At 42.0% G+C, this 17,966-nt stretch overlaps 1 protein-coding gene across 1 annotated transcript in view; it reads right to left on the bottom strand.

Annotated features, from left to right (window-relative positions):
* Positions 1-410: 410 nt before the first annotated feature.
* Positions 411-17,966, bottom strand: part of LOC138826212 (ATP-binding cassette sub-family C member 2-like) — a 53,189-nt gene continuing 35,633 nt past the window's right edge. The window contains exons 20-32 of the mRNA XM_070021391.1: positions 16,680-16,806; positions 16,276-16,411; positions 15,369-15,588; positions 15,067-15,221; positions 13,206-13,361; positions 9,112-9,311; positions 7,716-7,842; positions 6,770-6,871; positions 5,774-5,917; positions 4,582-4,740; positions 3,609-3,775; positions 1,409-1,603; positions 411-691 (exon numbers count right to left, since the gene is read on the bottom strand). Coding sequence (XP_069877492.1) covers positions 562-691; positions 1,409-1,603; positions 3,609-3,775; positions 4,582-4,740; positions 5,774-5,917; positions 6,770-6,871; positions 7,716-7,842; positions 9,112-9,311; positions 13,206-13,361; positions 15,067-15,221; positions 15,369-15,588; positions 16,276-16,411; positions 16,680-16,806 — 2,018 coding nt within the window. The 3' untranslated portion in view covers positions 411-561. The remainder of the gene's footprint in view (positions 692-1,408; positions 1,604-3,608; positions 3,776-4,581; positions 4,741-5,773; positions 5,918-6,769; positions 6,872-7,715; positions 7,843-9,111; positions 9,312-13,205; positions 13,362-15,066; positions 15,222-15,368; positions 15,589-16,275; positions 16,412-16,679; positions 16,807-17,966) is intronic.

Below are 17,966 nucleotides of genomic sequence, written 5' to 3'. Positions count from 1 at the left end.
TGTGGCTCAAGTGGTAAAGTGCTAGTCTTCAGCAAAATAGCTCAGGGACATCACCCAGTCCTGAGTTCAAGATTCAGGACTGGCAAAAACAAGGAAAAAAAAACTCCTAGAAGAACATGTGCAGTATGAGCCCATCTACCTGAGATAAAGGGGTGCATGTGGCTTAAAGGTCTATACAACAGTGGCAAAGCTAAAAGGACAGCAGGCATAATTCTCACAGAGTTTAGGAGTTACAATCTAGGTGAGGCAATTGAGAGGTAGCTAAGATCCCTGTGGACTTTATCTGGGAGTGAGCACATGGGCAGTGCTTTATTGAAAATGTACATTTTCACTTGGAAGGCGGAGGCAGGGAGATGATTTGAGTGCCAGAGTTTAAGGTTAGACCAGCCTATATAATACAATGAGACCCATTTCAAAAACAGTATATTTTATACAATTTTGTCTCTATAATATTTTCACACACACACACACACACACACACACACACACACACACACACACACACACACACAAACAAGGAATGGTCCTTATAGTCGGTCTCAAATCCCATAGGACTTGCTGCTAGAGTGCTGTGTTGGTAATGTTTTCAATGCCAGCTTCTTTGGCCATAAAATAAAAGGGACCAGGGTTTTCTAATAGCTCTTCAGGGCTGCCATATTGTACAATCTTCCCATTGTCTAGGACCATTATCCTGAAACAAAGAAATAAAAGTCTTAGAAAATTACATCTCAACTATTGCCATTTATCAGGATAGCCAGGACTAAGCTGTGGTACAAGGCTACAGTAAGTGGAGAAAAAGAATGAACTCCATACAGCAGCACAGACAGACTCCACATATCATACTGAGCATATAAGGCAAGCCACAGGAACACATAGTATGTACCCCCTAATATAAGTTTTCTCCCAAAGCTCATTGTTTAAGAGTGATTAGCTGCTGGGCGTCGGTGGCTCACGCCTGTAATCCTAGCTACTCAGGAGGCTGAGATCTGAGGATCGCGGTTCAAAGCCAGCCCGGGCAGGAGAGACCATGAGACTCCTATCTCCAATAAACCACCAGAAAACCGGAAGTGGCGCTGTAGCTCAAGTGGTAGAGCGCTCGCCTTGAGCTGAAGAGCTGAGGGACAAGCGCCCAGGCCCAGAGTTCAAGCCCCACAACCGCCAAAATAAAAAATAAGGTCCACATCTGACAACTGTAGACTAGATCTCCATCTCCTCAGACTCAGTCATTATAATTTCTTCTGGTACACTCAAGATGGCTCCCTTGATGTATTAGGTTTCATTAGTTGGGATATATAATTTCAGCTAAATTTCTAGACGTTGCTACATGTCAGTTCAATCAGTAAAATGGCGGCACGAGTGGTGAAGCATTTCGCAGGCAGGTCTGCTGCAGGAGGCGCAGCTCACTTACTTGTCGCAGTCCATGATGGTGTGGAGCCTGTGTGCGATGGTGATAACGGTGCAGTGGGAGAACTCGTTTCGGATGGTTGTCTGGATGAGGTGATCTGTCTCCAGGTCCACTGCGGCGGTGGCCTCATCCAGGACCAAAATCTTGGATTTCCGAAGCAGAGCCCTGCCCAGGCACAGGAGCTGCCTCTGTCCTATACTGTAGCCAACAGAGGACGCCATGGATTAACTTCCCAGGATCAAGGAAAAAGCCTGGCACACGGGACAGTTGCATGTGCCAGATCAGACTTGGGAATTCTCCTTCCAAAATGTCCCACTTCACTTCCTACTGTGTGTGTGTGTGTGTGTGTGTGTGTGTGTGTGTGTGTGTGTGTGTGTGTGTGTGTGTGTGTGTGTGTGTGTGTGTGTGTGTGTGTGTGTGTGTGTGTGTACTGAGCATTGCCATCTGAGCCTCAGCGGTACATCTGGCTTTTATGGTAGTTAGTTGGAGATAAGATTCTCACGAACTTTCTTGCCCAGGCTGGCTTTGAATCTCAGTCCTCAGATCTCAGCCTCCTGAGTAGCTAGTATTACAGGCATGAGCCACCAGAGCCCAGCAAAGTACAAATGCTTAATAAAAAATAGCCCTGGTTTGGGGCTTCACTGTACTGTTAGTATGGGGAAGCTGTCTGGGAACGTGTACTTTTTAATGAGCACATCAGCAATTTTCATCTTTAAACAAGTTTGGAAAAAATTGGTCCAGGAACAGTGCTTTCACTTGGTGACAATGAGGGTAAGAATTTCAAAACAACACAAATGCTACCCAAAGTTACTGCGGTAGTATCTGACCTGACACCATTAATACAGGGTGGCATCACACTGGAATGCCCCAGTGGCATTTCTTTGTGGTCTAAGTAAATACATTCATTATTTTAATGTGCAATTCTAGTCTCAAGGCTAATTATTTGTTCAAGGCCTTCTGCCTCGATTAGAGACAAAGCTATCTAATGAGCATGATGTCTTGGTGTGAGATGCAATGTATGTGGAATTCGAATATGCTTGTAAAATGCAAATAGCTTAATTTGCTAAAAGCCTGTAATGAAGGCCGGACCTCTTACTTACATAAAGAAGCTTTGGGAAATGATGTGAAGGAAATATTCGGGAATTTGCTAATTGTTCTTTCCTGCTGTGGCCATTAGGGATCATATTAAACAGAGGGTGGCTAAACTAAAGTTCTGTAATTTTCTGTAAGAAAATTTCTGCAGGAGATGAGAAGTCACCCAAGATGAACTTCCAGAATTTGTGTAATGTAAGAACATAGAAACTACAGAACGATTTGCTTAGCTTCTACCAAACTCCTGCCTGTTTCTTTCTTTCTTTTTTTTTTTTTTTAGACTTCACAGTAACAGGCTGTGAAGCCACTTTGGCTTTCAAGCACTCTGTCCATCATTGATCAGAGATATTCAAGTTTTGTTTAGTTATGTTTTCTTTTCTGACATATTTAAGTTTTAATCTCCCAAACCAAGTCAGTACCACCAAAACAAAACAAATTAAAATCTGCTGATTAGCAGCAGGCTTTGTCTAAGGGCTCAGCTTCATTATGAGAAGGGAAAAAATATTATAGAGAAAATATCAGGCACACATCAGAATGGGCAAGTGAATGTATGGTGAAGACCAGAAGTGGAATGTCAACATACATGAAAATACGTTGAAAGGGCAAGATTTGTGAAATCTGAGTCTTTGTATTAATTTAAAATGTTTCACCAGTATCTATGGACTTTGCAGACACTACATCTCTATCATCTGCATGCCCTGTAGATCAGTCGTTCCCAAACTGGAGTTCCCTTTGCAGCCCATGAGGATCCGCATGCCCAGTCTGTGCCTTAGACCTAGACAAGGTATCAGGACTTTAGCTGTGCACAGCCAAGTTGAGAATCTCAGCTTTCTACGATTCTCTAGAATATTGGTATTTGCAAGCTCACATTGCGTCATGCCACGTGATACAATGTCACATCTAATTACAAAGGTTTTCAAGAGCTCCTCCTATGTACTTTCATAGCTATTTCATCATATGATCTTTACAATGGTTCATCTTACACATTAGGAATTAGATATGCAGAGTGAAAATTCCATAGTGCCAGGTATCACCTCACACAGGAGCAGAAGGATGTGCCTTATATCCTCTCCTTGTCTGTGGGAGAAGCTGGCTGTAAGATATTACCTACCTCAGGTTGTCACCTGCCTCTGCCACTTCATGGGACAACCCAAGAGTCAGTCCAGCTACAAAGGATTTGAGATGAGCCAACTCCAGGGCCTTCCAAATCTCTTCATCTGAATAGGTGTTGAAAGGGTCTAGATTCATCCTCAGACTTCCAGAGAAAAGGATGGGGTCCTACAAGTCGAGGGATAAGGGATCTCAGTTGATGGCAGCAGGGGACCCAGGGGCTCTTTGTAGCCAGGAGAAATTGGGTAGGTCTGGCCTGAGACAGACTTTCTGGGCAGGATGCTGGTCCCAGGTGAGCTTATGCAAGCCCCCTGAAGGCCTGGAGTGGCTCTCAGTTAGAAGATCCCTTCCTCCAAATGAGATGGAAGGATCAGAGGAGGGTAGAAGAAGAAGGCATAATGCAGTCACCTGAGAAAAATTGATTATGCTTCGGCCATTGAAAAGAGTGTATCAAACTAAGCAAACACTAGACAAACCAAAATTACCCCGAGAGAAACTTAACTACAGTGATGGTTCTAATGAAGAGCCACACACTGACAGGATGGAGAGGCCTACTGAGCAAACCTTATTTGGTACTGGAGAAAGAGTCCACAAGGAAGTCATTCTTGCTGATACACTAAGTGTATCGCTTGCTGGCAAAACCCTGCAGCAAATTCCCTGCTCTATCTTTTAATCATATCAAATGGGGAGTATAAAGCTTAATAGCTTCAAGCTTCAGCAGCAAAACTGCTAATGCTGATGGCCAAGGTCTTGTAAACTACGGTGGGCTAATCATCTGCTGTTTGACTTCTGTTGTGTTGCTGCCACCTACTGGTCAGATACTAGTAGTCACAAATGTATGTTACAAGGCAAAACAGGGTGGGTGGTCTTAGTATCCTAGATTGCAGACACTATAGTCCTAAGTGAATCATATCAATGTGTTTCATGCAGAACAATCTGCTCCACTGTGTGTCCAAGTAAGTTCCAGAGTTTACCTGGGGGATGATGGTCAGCTTCCCTCGAAGGTCATGGAGCCCGATGGAAGCAATATCGATGCCATCAATGGTGATCTGGCCCCCTGCAGGCTCTAAGATTCTGAAGAGGCAGTTTGTAAGAGATGACTTCCCAGCTCCAGTCCTGCCCACCACTCCAATCTGTGAAGAGAGTGCCTTTGCTTGTTAGTTCAACATGTATTTCCTGGGGTAGGGGGTGGGGAGAGGGAGGGATGTTTAGTCTGGACATTCACAATCACAAATGGTAGAAGGCAGCAACTGGTTACTACCTCTCTAAGCCATTAAATGACTTTTGGTTTTGGTGGGAGAAAAAGGTCCAGATGTCAGAAGAAAATGACTCCCATGCCAATCTCCTATATCGCTACTTGCTAACAACTAAGGCAGTGACTGTTAGAAACAGAGACATGCTCCCAGTAACTACTGATGTATATCTATAATTGAAAATTATAAGCTCTTAAGAAAAAAAGTGAGAAGAAGAGGAGGATAGGTTTGCTATCAGCTGAGAATCAGACATTGATTTGGACTTCAGCATTGTCTCCCAGATTTTTTCCCCCAACATTAGATTCTAAATGCTTAGAGAACAAGAGCACCCTAAGAGGGAGTCCACTTGAAAAGAGCAGGAGGAAAAATAGGTTTTTCTTTTTTGTTTTTTGTCGGTCATGGGCCTTGAACTCTGGGCCTGAGTGCTGTCCCTCAGCTCTTCAGCTCAAGGCTAGTGCTCTACCACTTGAGCTACAGAGCCACTTCTGGTTTTCTGGTGGTTTATTGGAGATAAGAGTTTCATGGACTTTCCTGCCCAGGCTGGGTTTGAACCGCGATCCTCAGATCTCAGCCTCCTGAGTAGCTAGGATTACAGGTGTGAACCACTGGCGCCAGGCTTAGGTTATTCTTTTCTTAAAGACAACCCTCCACGTCACTGTCCATAGCAGTTCTTTCCCTAGGTCCTATACATGCTGCTGTGCCCTCACAGGAAATGGAGCCCTGGTGGACAGGCTGGGAGGGGACAGGATGTCTGGTGGTGCTGTATCCTTACATTTCTCCAGAGCCAAGAAAGTGATTAGTCTCTTTCTCCCTCCACCCGAATGATGAAAGCCTAGAGTCCAGCTATTCATTCTGTCTCCAGTTGTCCTCTGATCACAAGCCCTAACAGATCACCAATTTTCACCCCACCTACCTTCTCTGTGCTCTTGATGGCACAAGTGATCCCTTTCAGTACCAGATCCAGCTCAGGCCGGTACCGAACTTGGTAGTTATTAAACTGGATTTCACCTTTGCTGGGCCAGTCTGGTGGAGGCCTCCTATCAGTCACCCAGGGTGCCTGGCAAGGGGACAGGGTGAAAAGTGCTTTACATAATAGCAACTGAGCCGAACAGCCATCAAGGGACCCATGCCACAAAACAGGAGACAGTTAGCAGCATCACAGCTACTTGAACTACCTTATTCAAGAAATCCTATCTTATCAGGTTGCTCTGTGGATCTCCAGAAGGAAACTATGAATAATTTATTTATTTGGTTTTTTTTTTTTTTTTTTTTTGGTCCAGTCGTGGGGCCTGAACTCTGGGCCTGGGCGCTGTCCCTCAGCTCTTCAGCTCAAGGCTAGCACTCTACCACTTGAGCCACAGCGCCACTTCCGGTTTTTTCTTTTTTGCTTATGTGCTGCTGAGGAATTGAACCCAGGGCCTCATGCATGCAAAGCAAGTGCTCTACCACTGAGCCACCTTCCCAGTCCTGAATAATTTATTTAAATAAATATTTAACTTCTTAAATGCCAGGACTGACTTGCCCCAAACCTTTCTTATTCTGAGTTGAAGAAATTAGGTCCTTTAAATTAGAGCAAAGGAAACTTTAAAAAGAACACTAGGAAGCTGGACACCTATAATCCTAGCTACTCAGAAGGCTGAGATCTGAGGATTGAAATTCAAAACCAAACAGGACAGGACTGTCCATAAGATTCTATCTCCACTAAAAACTACCTAAATGCCAGAAATAGAGCTGTGGTTCAAGTGGTAGAGCATTAGCCTTGAGCAAAAAGAGCTCAGGAACAGTGCCCAGGCCCTGAGTTCAAGCTCCAGGATGGCAAAAAAAAGAACATTATGACCCACATGAGTTATGTAGAAATGATGAAGATGCCCTCTCAAATGAGGTCCTTGTTCCTGCATTTCCTCCTTACCTCATTTTCCACATTAATGTACTCAGTTATTCGTTCAACAGACACGATGTTGGTCTCTATTTCAGATGTCATCCTCACGAGCCAGTTGAGGGTTTGTGTGATCTACAGAAACACCACAAAATTAAAAGTCATCTCTGATTCAGAAACCAAGTTGATTAGTCCCACCACCAGGTCACAGTACTTTTATATTCAGCACTGGGGGTTCCACAAGAGAGAAAGGAAAAGTATAAGAAAGATAATCTTTATTTCCTTGGAGTAGGGAAAATAAGAGCAGTGCATTGAATGGCTGGAGAACAATGAAATGCTCAACTGTCTGGTGGTCACATGAAGGTCAATGTGAAGGTTAAATAGTTTAGGCTTGGAAAGGCTGGATTTAGGTGGAATGCGATAGGAATATCTGTCTCTAAGCCCAGTGTGTTTTTGTGGAGGGAGTTAAGAATGACATCCTACAAACAAGAAAGAGAATGAGAAGACATAGAACAGAAAAGAACCTTTCAAAATGATCTGTGATCTCATGCAGAAAGGCAAAGAGGATCATGATTGGAAGCCAAGAGACTCCAATTAACTACCAAAAAGCCAGAAATAGAGGTGTGGCTCAAGAGGTAAAGCATCAGCCTTGATAGAAAAGCTGAGCCAGCACTCAGGCACACACGCACACACAGACACACAGACACATAGAGACACAGACACACACAAGAAATCAAGAAGAAACATGAAATTACGTTCTTCAGGCCTAAAGGAAACATATTTAAATCTTTTTTCTCCAGATTACACTGTTGCCTACTTAAACAGGCTATGGGCAGTGTCCGTAGGTGAAAGATGGAATTGGGGTTTGAACCTCCCTCTGGATCTAGAAAGGAATCAAAAGCATGGTCTTATAGTACATTCTACCCCCAGATTAAGAATAAGGATATTCATCTAGCTGAACTCCCAAACTCAGACTTACATTGAGGGCATTGGACAGAACAAACCCCACAGTGTCTCCACTTAGGGTACTTTTATAAATAACCAGCAGCAAGCCTGAACAGAAGACGATCATGTTCCCAACAAACTCTAGGCGAACTGCAAGCCACCTGTAGGGTGAGAGGACCAGAGAAAGAAGCAGCACTGATCTTTACCTCTTCACTGTAACCAAGAATCTTGGAGTTCATAACGGTTTACAGGAGTTGGAGTTGGAGTGGTTGTACTCCTAGGGTATGCCTCAATTTTATTTAGGAACATGAAAGTATGTTCCTAAAGGTTTATTAAATTATTATTATTATTATTATTATTATTATTATTATTATTATTATTATTATTATTGTCATTTGTGGGGCTTGAACTTAGGGCCCAGGCATTGTCCCTGAGCTTTTTTTTTTTACTCAAAGCTAAAGCTCTATCATTTAGAGTCACAGCTCCACTTCTGGTTTTCTGGTGGTTAACTGGAGATAACAGTCTTACAGACTTTCCTTCCTGGGCTGTCTTTAAACTGTGATCCTCAGATTTCAGTCTCCTGACTAGCTAGAATTATAGTCTTGTGCCACCAGTACCCAGCTTAAATTCTTTTTTTTTTTTTAAAGAAAATATATTACATTTTGAAGGCATATAGTCTAATCTTAGGGAATGATACCATTTATTATTTACCAAAGTTGTCAAACTAAAAGAATCATCGAGGGCAAAAGCATGTTACAAATTAATGTAAAAAAATCCCTTTTCCTTCTTATAAAACATCATATATCTTTGTAATCAAATCTATAGCCTCTCAAGGTTCCAAATAATACTGATAATCATTAATCTGCCCATAATACCTTAAGACATTCTGGAAGCTACTCAACAATTTTCCCTTCCTAAAATGACCTTTCTCCTTCAAGGACGTATCACTGCTTGCCAGGGTCTAATGGTGCTCACCCTACTCAGAGACTCAGCTCACAGAATGTGAGCTTTCTATTTTGGTTTTCAGTGGTTTTTACCCATTTCCAGTGTTTTGGATTTTTTTTTTTTTTTTTTTTTTTTTTGCTGGTTAGAGATTAGAGTCTCTCAGATTTGTTTGCCCAGGGTGATTTTCAAACACTATCCTCAGATCTCAGCCTCCTGAGTAGGATTATAGATGTGAGCCACTGGTACTTCTGGCTTACCTTTGTTTTTAGACAAAGAAACTGAGTTTTTTTCTTATGAAAGTCAAGGCAGAACTGGCTGAGAGCTAGTCTCTTATTTCAAGGCTCAAGCTTTCTTCTCTCTACTTACATAGCATGACAAATGTCTGTGGGCCAAATTAGTTTTACATACCTGACCTCCCGTGGCTGGTGTCAAGCATGCAGAACCCCAAAGCTTGTATTTGAGTAAACACTCAGCCTGAGCCTTACCTGTTGGAGGTGATCCAAGAAAAGACACATTTCTGGTTGGTGTCAATCCCCATCTCACTGCGTGCTAGAAATCGTGGCTGGTGCTCAAAAGCACGGATAACAGGCAAACCCGATACTGTCTCACTGAAGTGAGAGTAGATCGGGGACCTGGTGACAGAGTCCAAACGTCTCAACTGGCGGGAAGTAGACACGTAAAACACCTGATCACACAAAGCAAACATCAGTCAGTCACACATTATCATGTTGGATATGCTGTACTTTTTCTTTCTGCTCATGATCCAACATCTTTCACTTGATGGCCTTAAGCCCACATTTGAACCAGATGAAAGCCTGCAGTGTGACCCCTGGCAGGAAGAAAGATGAGAGGCCCAAAGAAGGCAATGCTGGCAAGATTGTGGTTAGTAGGAAACAGAGGAAGATGAAAGAGAAGGGATTTGGAGAATTCAGTTTCCCAAACATAGGAAAGTTTTGCCAACAAAGTCCATATTCTTCTCCCAAATTCATAACTGATGTTCAAATGATAGTTTCTATATTAGTTAGAAAAGTGGTCTTCAAAGGGATTTTATAAAAGATGTTGGGATTTGAGATGTGTGTTAAGTGAGGATGAGCAGAAATGACCAGAAGTAATCAAAGAAAGGAATACTGAGGTTTGATTAAGAAATGGAAGAACATGGTATAAGCCCTGTTGTCACTGTATTTGATTCCGATGTCCTGCATCTTGTATATAGATTTTCCTAATTCAGGAAGGGGAAGGGAAATAACAAAATGCTGAAACAAGGATACAGTTTAACCTATCGTAACAATGAGATGTATAAGACACTATGTTGAAAATGCACTTTACAACTTGGTGGGGTGAAGGAGGAGTTGGGGAGGTGGGGAGGAAAGGGATTGTAGGGGAAACACAAAGGAGGGGGTAACAATGCTCAATAGGAAATGTACTCATTACTTTACTCACGTAACTGTAACCTCTCTGTACAGTACCTTTACAATAAAAATTAAAAACAAGAAATGGAAGAACACAGTGATCAAAGCTCTGCTTAGATGGGCTATGAAAGTAAAGATAGTCTTAGAGCTGTGGAGAATGTGTGTAAGAAAATAGAATGATCCATTCATCTAATGAGGGGCATCTGGGGTGGTTCCATATCTTAGCTATGGTAAATAATGCTGCAATAAACATAGTTGTGCTGGTAGCTTTAGTATAGTCTTGTTTGTGATCATTTGGGTAAATGCCCAAAAGTGGGATTGCTGGGTCATAGGGGAACTCTATGTGGAATCTTTTCAGGAACTTCTATACTGCTTTCCAAAGTGGTTGAACAAGTTTACACTCCCACCAACAATGCAGTAAGGTTCCCTTCTGTCCACATCCCCTCCAGTATCTGTTGTTATTAGAGTTCTTGATTATAGCCATTCTAACTGGGGTGAGGTGGAATCTCAATGTTGTTTTGATTTGTATTTCTTTTATGGCTAGAGAGGTTGAGCATTTCTTCATGTGTCTATTGGCCATTCTTATTTCCTTTTCAGAGAAGTTTCTCTTTAAGTCTTTAGCCCACTTCTTGTGGTATATATATACAATGGAATTCTATGTTTCCATCAGAAAGAATGACATTGCCCCATTTGTTAGGAAATGGAAAGACTTGGAAAAAATTATAGTAAGTGAAGTAAGCCAGGCCTGAAGAAACATAAGGTTTCCCTTATTTGCAATAACTAGTATATGTCTGGGACAAGTAGAAAAGGTCAAAAGCTATGTACATACGACCAGGTAAGATGAAGTTAAGCAAATGAACCCCAAGATAGGGACACAAGTGGTTTTTCTTTCTTGTTATTGTTTCTAACATATTTCTAAGGTAACATGTGATCTTTTTTTTGTTGCTTTGTATGTTTCTCCCCACGGTATAACCCCTGTTTTCACTGTATTTGATGTCAGTATAATTTGGGGAGGGGAGGGGAAAAAACAAAATGTTTAAATAGGGATACATGTTGACCCATTGTAACAATGAGATGTACAAGACACTATGTTGAAAAACAAACTCTACAATTTAGGTGGGGGGGGAGGGGGGAGGGAGGGGGAGGGAGTGTAGTTGTGGAGGTGGGAGGGAAGGGATGGTAGGGGAAAAACAAAGGAGGAGGTAACAAATCTTGATAACAAATGTACTCATTACCTTGCTCATGTAACTGTAACCCCTCTGCACAGTATTTTCATAATAAAAAACTTATTAAAAGGAAGTGGCACTGTGGCTCAAGTGGTAAGGTGCTAGCCTTAAGCTGAAGAGCTCAGGGACAACACCCAGGCTCAGAGTTCAAGCCCCGCAACCAACAAAACAAAACAAAAAAAACTTATTTAAAAAAAGATAATAGAATGCAGGTAGAATCTTTGGAGGCAAAGTATGATGGAATGGATTAACGATACTACTACATTTTGTGAGGGATTGTTGAGGATCTGGGCATTTGAGAGTTAGAATGCAAAGTGTTATATCTGAAAGTTTTCTCAAATAATCCTGTGTCGTTTGTTGGTTTGTCACAAATAGTCAAAAGGCTGTTAGAGATCTGAGTGTGTGTATAGAGAACTCTACAAAGTAGGCACAAAAGGAACCATCTGACATAGAATTACAATGCCACACTTTAGGAGCTTCAGAGCTATTTTCCCTAGACAAACAGTTTATCACTAAGGCAATTGGTAGGACAGAAGTTCATTCCTCAGCTTCCTCTTTCTTACAAAAAAATTTTTTTTTGGTCAGTCGTGGGGCTTGAACTCTGGGCCTGGGCACTGACCTTGTGCTTTTCAGCTTAAGGTGAGTGCTCTACCACTTGAGCCACAGCATCACTTCCAGTTTTCTGGTGGTTTACTGGCTATAAGAGTTTCCAGACTTTCCTGCCTGGACTGGCTTTGAACCGCAATCCTCAGATCTCAGGTTCCTGAGTAGCTAGGATTACAGGCATGAGCTACTGGTGCCCAGCTTCTCACCAATTTTTATTATGGTCATGGTGGTGCCTCCATTTTTTTCAGTTTTTCTATAAAGCTTGGCTCTCATGGTGTTTCCTCAAAGTATATGTTGAACTCAAACCTAAGTCATTCACAGATATCCCAGTGAAATTAGAGTTGTTCCAAAGGCTCCTACTGCAATTGGGTATGTCTATTTGAAACCAAAAGAGTAAGCAAGCTGGTACATTTCTAGAAATGTTCTAATTGTTGTGGGGATCATTAGAGAGCCTGAAGATTTGTCCAGAGCCAATCTCAAAGTAGGTTTTAAAATAATCAAAGCCAGAGCCGGGCGCTGGTGGCTCAAGCTTATAATCCTAGCTACTCAGGAGGCTGAGATCTGAGTATCGTGGTCCAAAGCCAGCCCGGGCAGGAAAGTCCTGAAACTCTTATCTCCAATTAACCACTAGAAAACCAGAAGTGGCATTGTAGCTCAAGTGGTAGAGTGCTCGCCTTGAGCTGAAGAGCTGAGGGACAGCGCTCAGGCCCAGAGTTCAAGCCCCACGACCCACCAAAAAAAAAAAAAAATCAAAGCCAGAGCCGGGTGCCGGTGGCTCAAGCCTATAATCCTAGCTACTCAGGAGGCTGAGATCTGAGGATTGCAGTTCCAAGCTAGAGTAGGCAGGAAAGTCCACGAGACTCTGATCTCCAATACACTACTCAGAAAAAGCTGGAAGTGACACTGTGGCTCAAATGATGGAGTGCTAGCTTTGAACCCAAAGAGGCTTGAATACCTAGGCCCTGAGTTGAAGCCCCAGGACTAGGGGAAAAATAAATAAGTAAAACAAGGTTATTGCCCATGCCAGGCAAGTACCCTATATCCCCTGAGCTATATCCTCAGTCCTCAAAGTATTCTTGAATCCAAACATTAATCTGAACCACCCAAGCTTCTGGTATACAGGTAGTTAAGATGAGATGTGCTGTCAACCATATACAAACAGATGTTGTCTGTTTAGCTTCAGATGATAGCCTGTTGGCTTATGGATAGATCAACATATAACTAAATGGCAAAGATGCTGAAAGGAGAGACTATCAAATAAAAGAGAAGAATTCTCTGGAAAGATCCTGAGCTTTTATAGGCAGAGATAGAGGAAGATAAGGCCATTCCCAAACCTACTTGAACAGACACATAAATAATGCCAAGAGGAATGATGATGATGGCGAAGACAGGGGTGGCCATGCAAATCATGACAAGGGTGCTGATTATCCCCAAGAAGCATAAAATCCAGCTGCGCATCGTCTGAGGGAGCATATCATCCATAGTGGAAATATCCTAAAAAACAAGGAAAATAATGAGCTCCCAAGACATTTTAGATCTTTCTAATTCTTTTTTTTTTTTTTTTTTGATCAGTCATGGGGCTTGAACTCTGGGCCTAGGTGCTGTTCCTGAGCTCTTCAGCTCAAGGCTTGTGTTCTACCATTTGAGTCATAACACCACTTCTGCTTTTCTGGTAGTTTATTGGAGAGAAGAGTCTCATGGACTTTCCTACCTGGGCTGGCTTTGAACTGTGATCCTCATATCTCAGCCACTTGAGTAGCTATGATTACAGGCATGAGTCACAGGCATGAGCCACTGGCACCCGGCTAGATCTTTCTAATTCTAACTAGACATTCTCTCAATTCTTTGTGTTTGCATTGTGTCTTTTCAAATAGTTATCTACAATAGACTATACTGTTCTCCCTCAATAATTAATCTCATTTCTGTCTTTTCCTCATGGTCCACAATCCCTCCAAAAAGACATGGTAGTAGTCATCCTTTCAACCTTTTCCCAGTATATTTGGTAAAGGCTGTCACTCTTCTCATTCATCAACTTGTTTACACCATTATAATTATTGCAAACTACTAAGGGACTTACAGGTTAAAGCCTTCTCTCCTAACCAAACCAATGCAGTTAATACAAGTCCTAATTAAATATCTAGACAAAGCCTGACACATTAAAAACAAAATACTACACCACTTGTTTGGAAGCTCCAGTCAACAAGCCTTGTCACTCACTCCTGATTGAAGAACACTTTCTTACTGTTGCCAAGCATTGAGCTTCAAGGGGAAAGGAAATGGAGAGACGGGCCTTACTGCCGTATTGCCTTCACGTCTCATGGAATACATGAACAAATAAGAAAAGGAACTGGATGGCTAGATCATTTGGAATATACTCAGGAAGCCTTATCTTTTGGATTGTGCTTGCCTGGCTTTCTCAGGGGATTATATAATAATAACTTAATATATGTGAGTATGAAGGTGACTGCAAATTTTCTTTGAGGGTTTCCAAACTTGGGTCAGAGTTCTGAATCAGAAATGGCTTCTGAGTCTAATCAACATTTCCCTCAAGTCATATCAGAGCACAAACAGGTAACTATGTCCAAGGCTGGCACAAAAAAATCCTCGCTGATTATCAGTTCTATGCAGATTACTCTTGCTCCCTACATATCACAAATCTTCTACCTTTCTCTCCTCCATTGTTTCTCCTCTTAAGCACTCAGCTATTGTGATGGAGATTGAAACAAAACCTTTCTTGCCTACCTCCTGCTCCCAATACCTCTTGACACATCCCTGGACTTACTTCTACCTCTCACCTTTCCTGACTTTTCCCATCCTCATTCAAGTAGAGCTGGCACTTCTTTCTCTGTCATTTCTTTGCATTCCCAGAGTACCTACTGCTACTGGGCTTACTTAGCATAATCTATCTACTCCTTCAATTCTTTCTTTCTTTCTTTCTTTCTTTCTTTCTTTCTTTCTTTCTTTCTTTCTTTCCTTCTTTCTTTCTTTCTTTCTTCCTTCATTTCTTTGGCTATTGAAAAGCCAGAGCTGTTCACCCATGTATCCCCAAGCTCTTTGGAACCTATAGGATGTACTTGAGTAGAAAAAAGGATTTAAGTCATATAGAGTTTCCTAAGAGACATGAAAATTCCTTCCCATTAGAAATAAAAAAGATCCTCAGCACACAAACAGGTTACTATGTAATCCCTGAGATACTTACACCAGCAAACCTGTTCATAATCCGGCCTGTGGGTGTTGTGTCAAAAAAACTCATGGGTGCTCGGAGGATATTGTTTAACAGATGTTTATGCAAAGTTTTTGATGCATGGGTGCAACGGTACACAGTCAGGATACTTGCGCCAAGCACACAGAAACCTAGAAATAGGGGTGTTGTCAGTTCCATTCACAGAGATCCCTGAAGAGTTGCCTGCAGGGCATAGTGGCAAATGCTTTCCTGAGTATAACAGGACAAGGTACCAGAGGAGATTCCAGAAGAGATGGTTGTTGTAGCATCAGGCATACCTTGTGCTAATCCCAGAGCAGCATAGATGCCAATTCTCAGGTCCCTCTGAGAGGCTGGATAGGTGGTGCTATTGAAGGTTTGAGAGTCACTGGTCCATGCACTGAGCCACAGGTTGGAGCCAATAAAAGCCACAGAATTCATTGTGTAGATAAGGATGATGAAGACTATGGAACACAACCCTATTGCTTGCAGATATTTCACATAGATGGAGAACTTCACCTGCAAAACCCCCATCAGTGTGAGTAGAACACCCTAATGGCTTTTAATGAGAAATTACCTAGAAAATCAATCACCAGGAGTAGAGATAGGAAGTTAACAAAATTTGGTAGTCTGTGGTCATTACTTTTGCCTTGAGCTAGGGTAATAGACAATAGTGATTACAGTGCAGAACAAATAGCCATCTGGTTATTAATAAGTATTTAGAGCTACTTGAGAAGAAAAGATAGAAGGACTAGGAGAAAGATAAGGTTTTTCGGAAGCCCTTGGAATATATGGCATTAAATTTCATTGATTTATACTGTGTGCCCGAGGTGTGACATATTAGTGTTTCCTATCTCCTAGAACTGCACCTCAAAGCAGTTTTGTTGTCTATATGTCAGAATAGAGTCAAGCACTCCTGACAGGTAGTGTGAGGGTCCTGACAGGAAGCAGGTTATTCTTCACAGAAAGATAGACTGCAGAGAAAGCTTCAGACTCCGTTGTAGTTTTAGTAATGATTTTGAAGATTTGTAAAGATCTTTGCAACATATCACTCCTATAGAGCTATATTGCAATTTCAACTAAAATTTAAAATTTCAGATTTCAAGTTTCATATTACCCCAGATAGTGTGTGTGTGTGTGTGTGTGTGTGTGTGTGTGTGTGTGTGTGTGTGTGCAAATGCCTGCACACACATGTGTGGTGCTCACCTTTCCAGTTTCCATGAACTCTTTTTGAATTAGTTTCTGTCCTTTCACTAGTTCTTCCCTCTCCTTCAGGCCATTCGCCTTCCGTGTTTTCAAGGAGTCTTTTAGGGACTTCCGGTGCTTGCTACTGGACCTAATGCTGAAAGGCAGACAGAGGAAAGCTCTCTGAGCACAGATATTTCCCAAGTCGCTTCTTGCAAGTAGATGTTACAGTCACCCTGTGGGCATCAAAGTGTATTACAGAGCGTTTGGCCATAGGAAGATGACACAAACCTAACCCTTCCCCCACTCCTAAATGGATATAGAGGAAGAGCTAGAAGAATCCATGGGGGTCTTTTCCCTCTTGGAGAGTCCATAGAGGTGGAAGTACGGCAGCTATGTGGGCTGTCACTGGAAAAATAGGCTACCTGCGGCTCATGGTTCGATGGAGACTCTTTTCTCTTTTTATGGTCAAGGAGGCGGATTCCTCAGGGAGCTCCTCCATACTGGGTATTAGTTCACCATCATTGTCTTCTTCCTCACTGTCATCATTGACTAAGGAGACAGGTTAGAGGTCAGAGAAGTAACACAAAGTGCTCTCAGCCCTATGAGAGCTCAGCAAGTAAACACATAGACTAGAATATTTTATCCCACAAACACCAGTTATTAGTATAAATTCTTTCTAAGAAATTGTAGGACAAAGGAGAGATAGTTGCATATTCCCCTTGAAGAGAAAATGATTCAAAGAAGAGGAAAACTCCTGGATATTTATAAGTCTTTACAGCAGTAAAGAACCGTTAGGATGGAAGTGGCGCTGTGGCTCAAGTGGTGGAGTGCTCGCCTTGAGCTGAAGAGCTGAGGGACAGCACCCAGGCCCAGAGTTCAAGTCCCATGACCAAAAAAAAAAAAAAAAAAAAAAAGAAGAAGAAGAAGAAGAACCTTTAGGAGCCAGGCGCCAGTGGCTCATGCCTGTAATCTTAGCTACTCAGGAGGCTAAGATATCTGAGGATCGTGGTTCAAAGCCAGCCCGGGCAGGAAAGTCAGTGAGACTCCTATCTCCAATAAACCACCAGAAAATCGGAAGTGGTACTGTAACTCAAGTGCTAGAGCACTCACCTTGAGCTGAAGAGCTCAGGGACAGCACCCAGGCCCAGAGTTCAAGCCCCATGACCAACAATAACAACAACAAAAAATGAAACTTTTGGGACTATTGGAGACAAACAGAAGTCATCTCTCTCAGAATTAACTAGGGATTACTGTAAATAAAAAATGCTAATCTTGATGTTTAAATGACTTAACAAACTTTTATCAGTTAAAACCACTTAAAAGCTTTATACCAAAAACACAATAAAACAAAATAACATGTAAACTCAGCAGGTGCATCAGTGGACAGGGTAGAATAAGGATCTCCAAAAAGATGATATGAATACTGACAAAAATGAAATTATCTAATGAACCAAAAGTTTGCCTTAACTGAAGGATCTTTTTCATAACTGAATCTTGGTAAGAACAATATGCCTCACATTAGTTTAAATTACCCTATTTCCTTCTCCTCTGCCTCCTTTCCATCCCCTCTCTTCAGCTGCTGTAGCCTAGAAAAACAACAGCCATAAAATCATGGTTGGCCATGAAAACTATCAGCCTGACAGCCCTCTCATGGGACAGTATAGTTTCAGAACTCCCCAAAAGCCCAATCCCAGGATAAGTACCATTAT

This window comes from Dipodomys merriami, unplaced genomic scaffold (assembly GCF_024711535.1).
Source record: "Dipodomys merriami isolate MVZ:Mamm:240054 unplaced genomic scaffold, mDipMer1.0.p SCAF_14, whole genome shotgun sequence".
In the NCBI taxonomy this organism is placed as follows: domain Eukaryota; kingdom Metazoa; phylum Chordata; class Mammalia; order Rodentia; family Heteromyidae; genus Dipodomys; species Dipodomys merriami.
The sequence above is the reverse complement of the archived record's forward strand: the minus strand, read 5'-3'. Positions and strand labels throughout refer to the sequence as shown.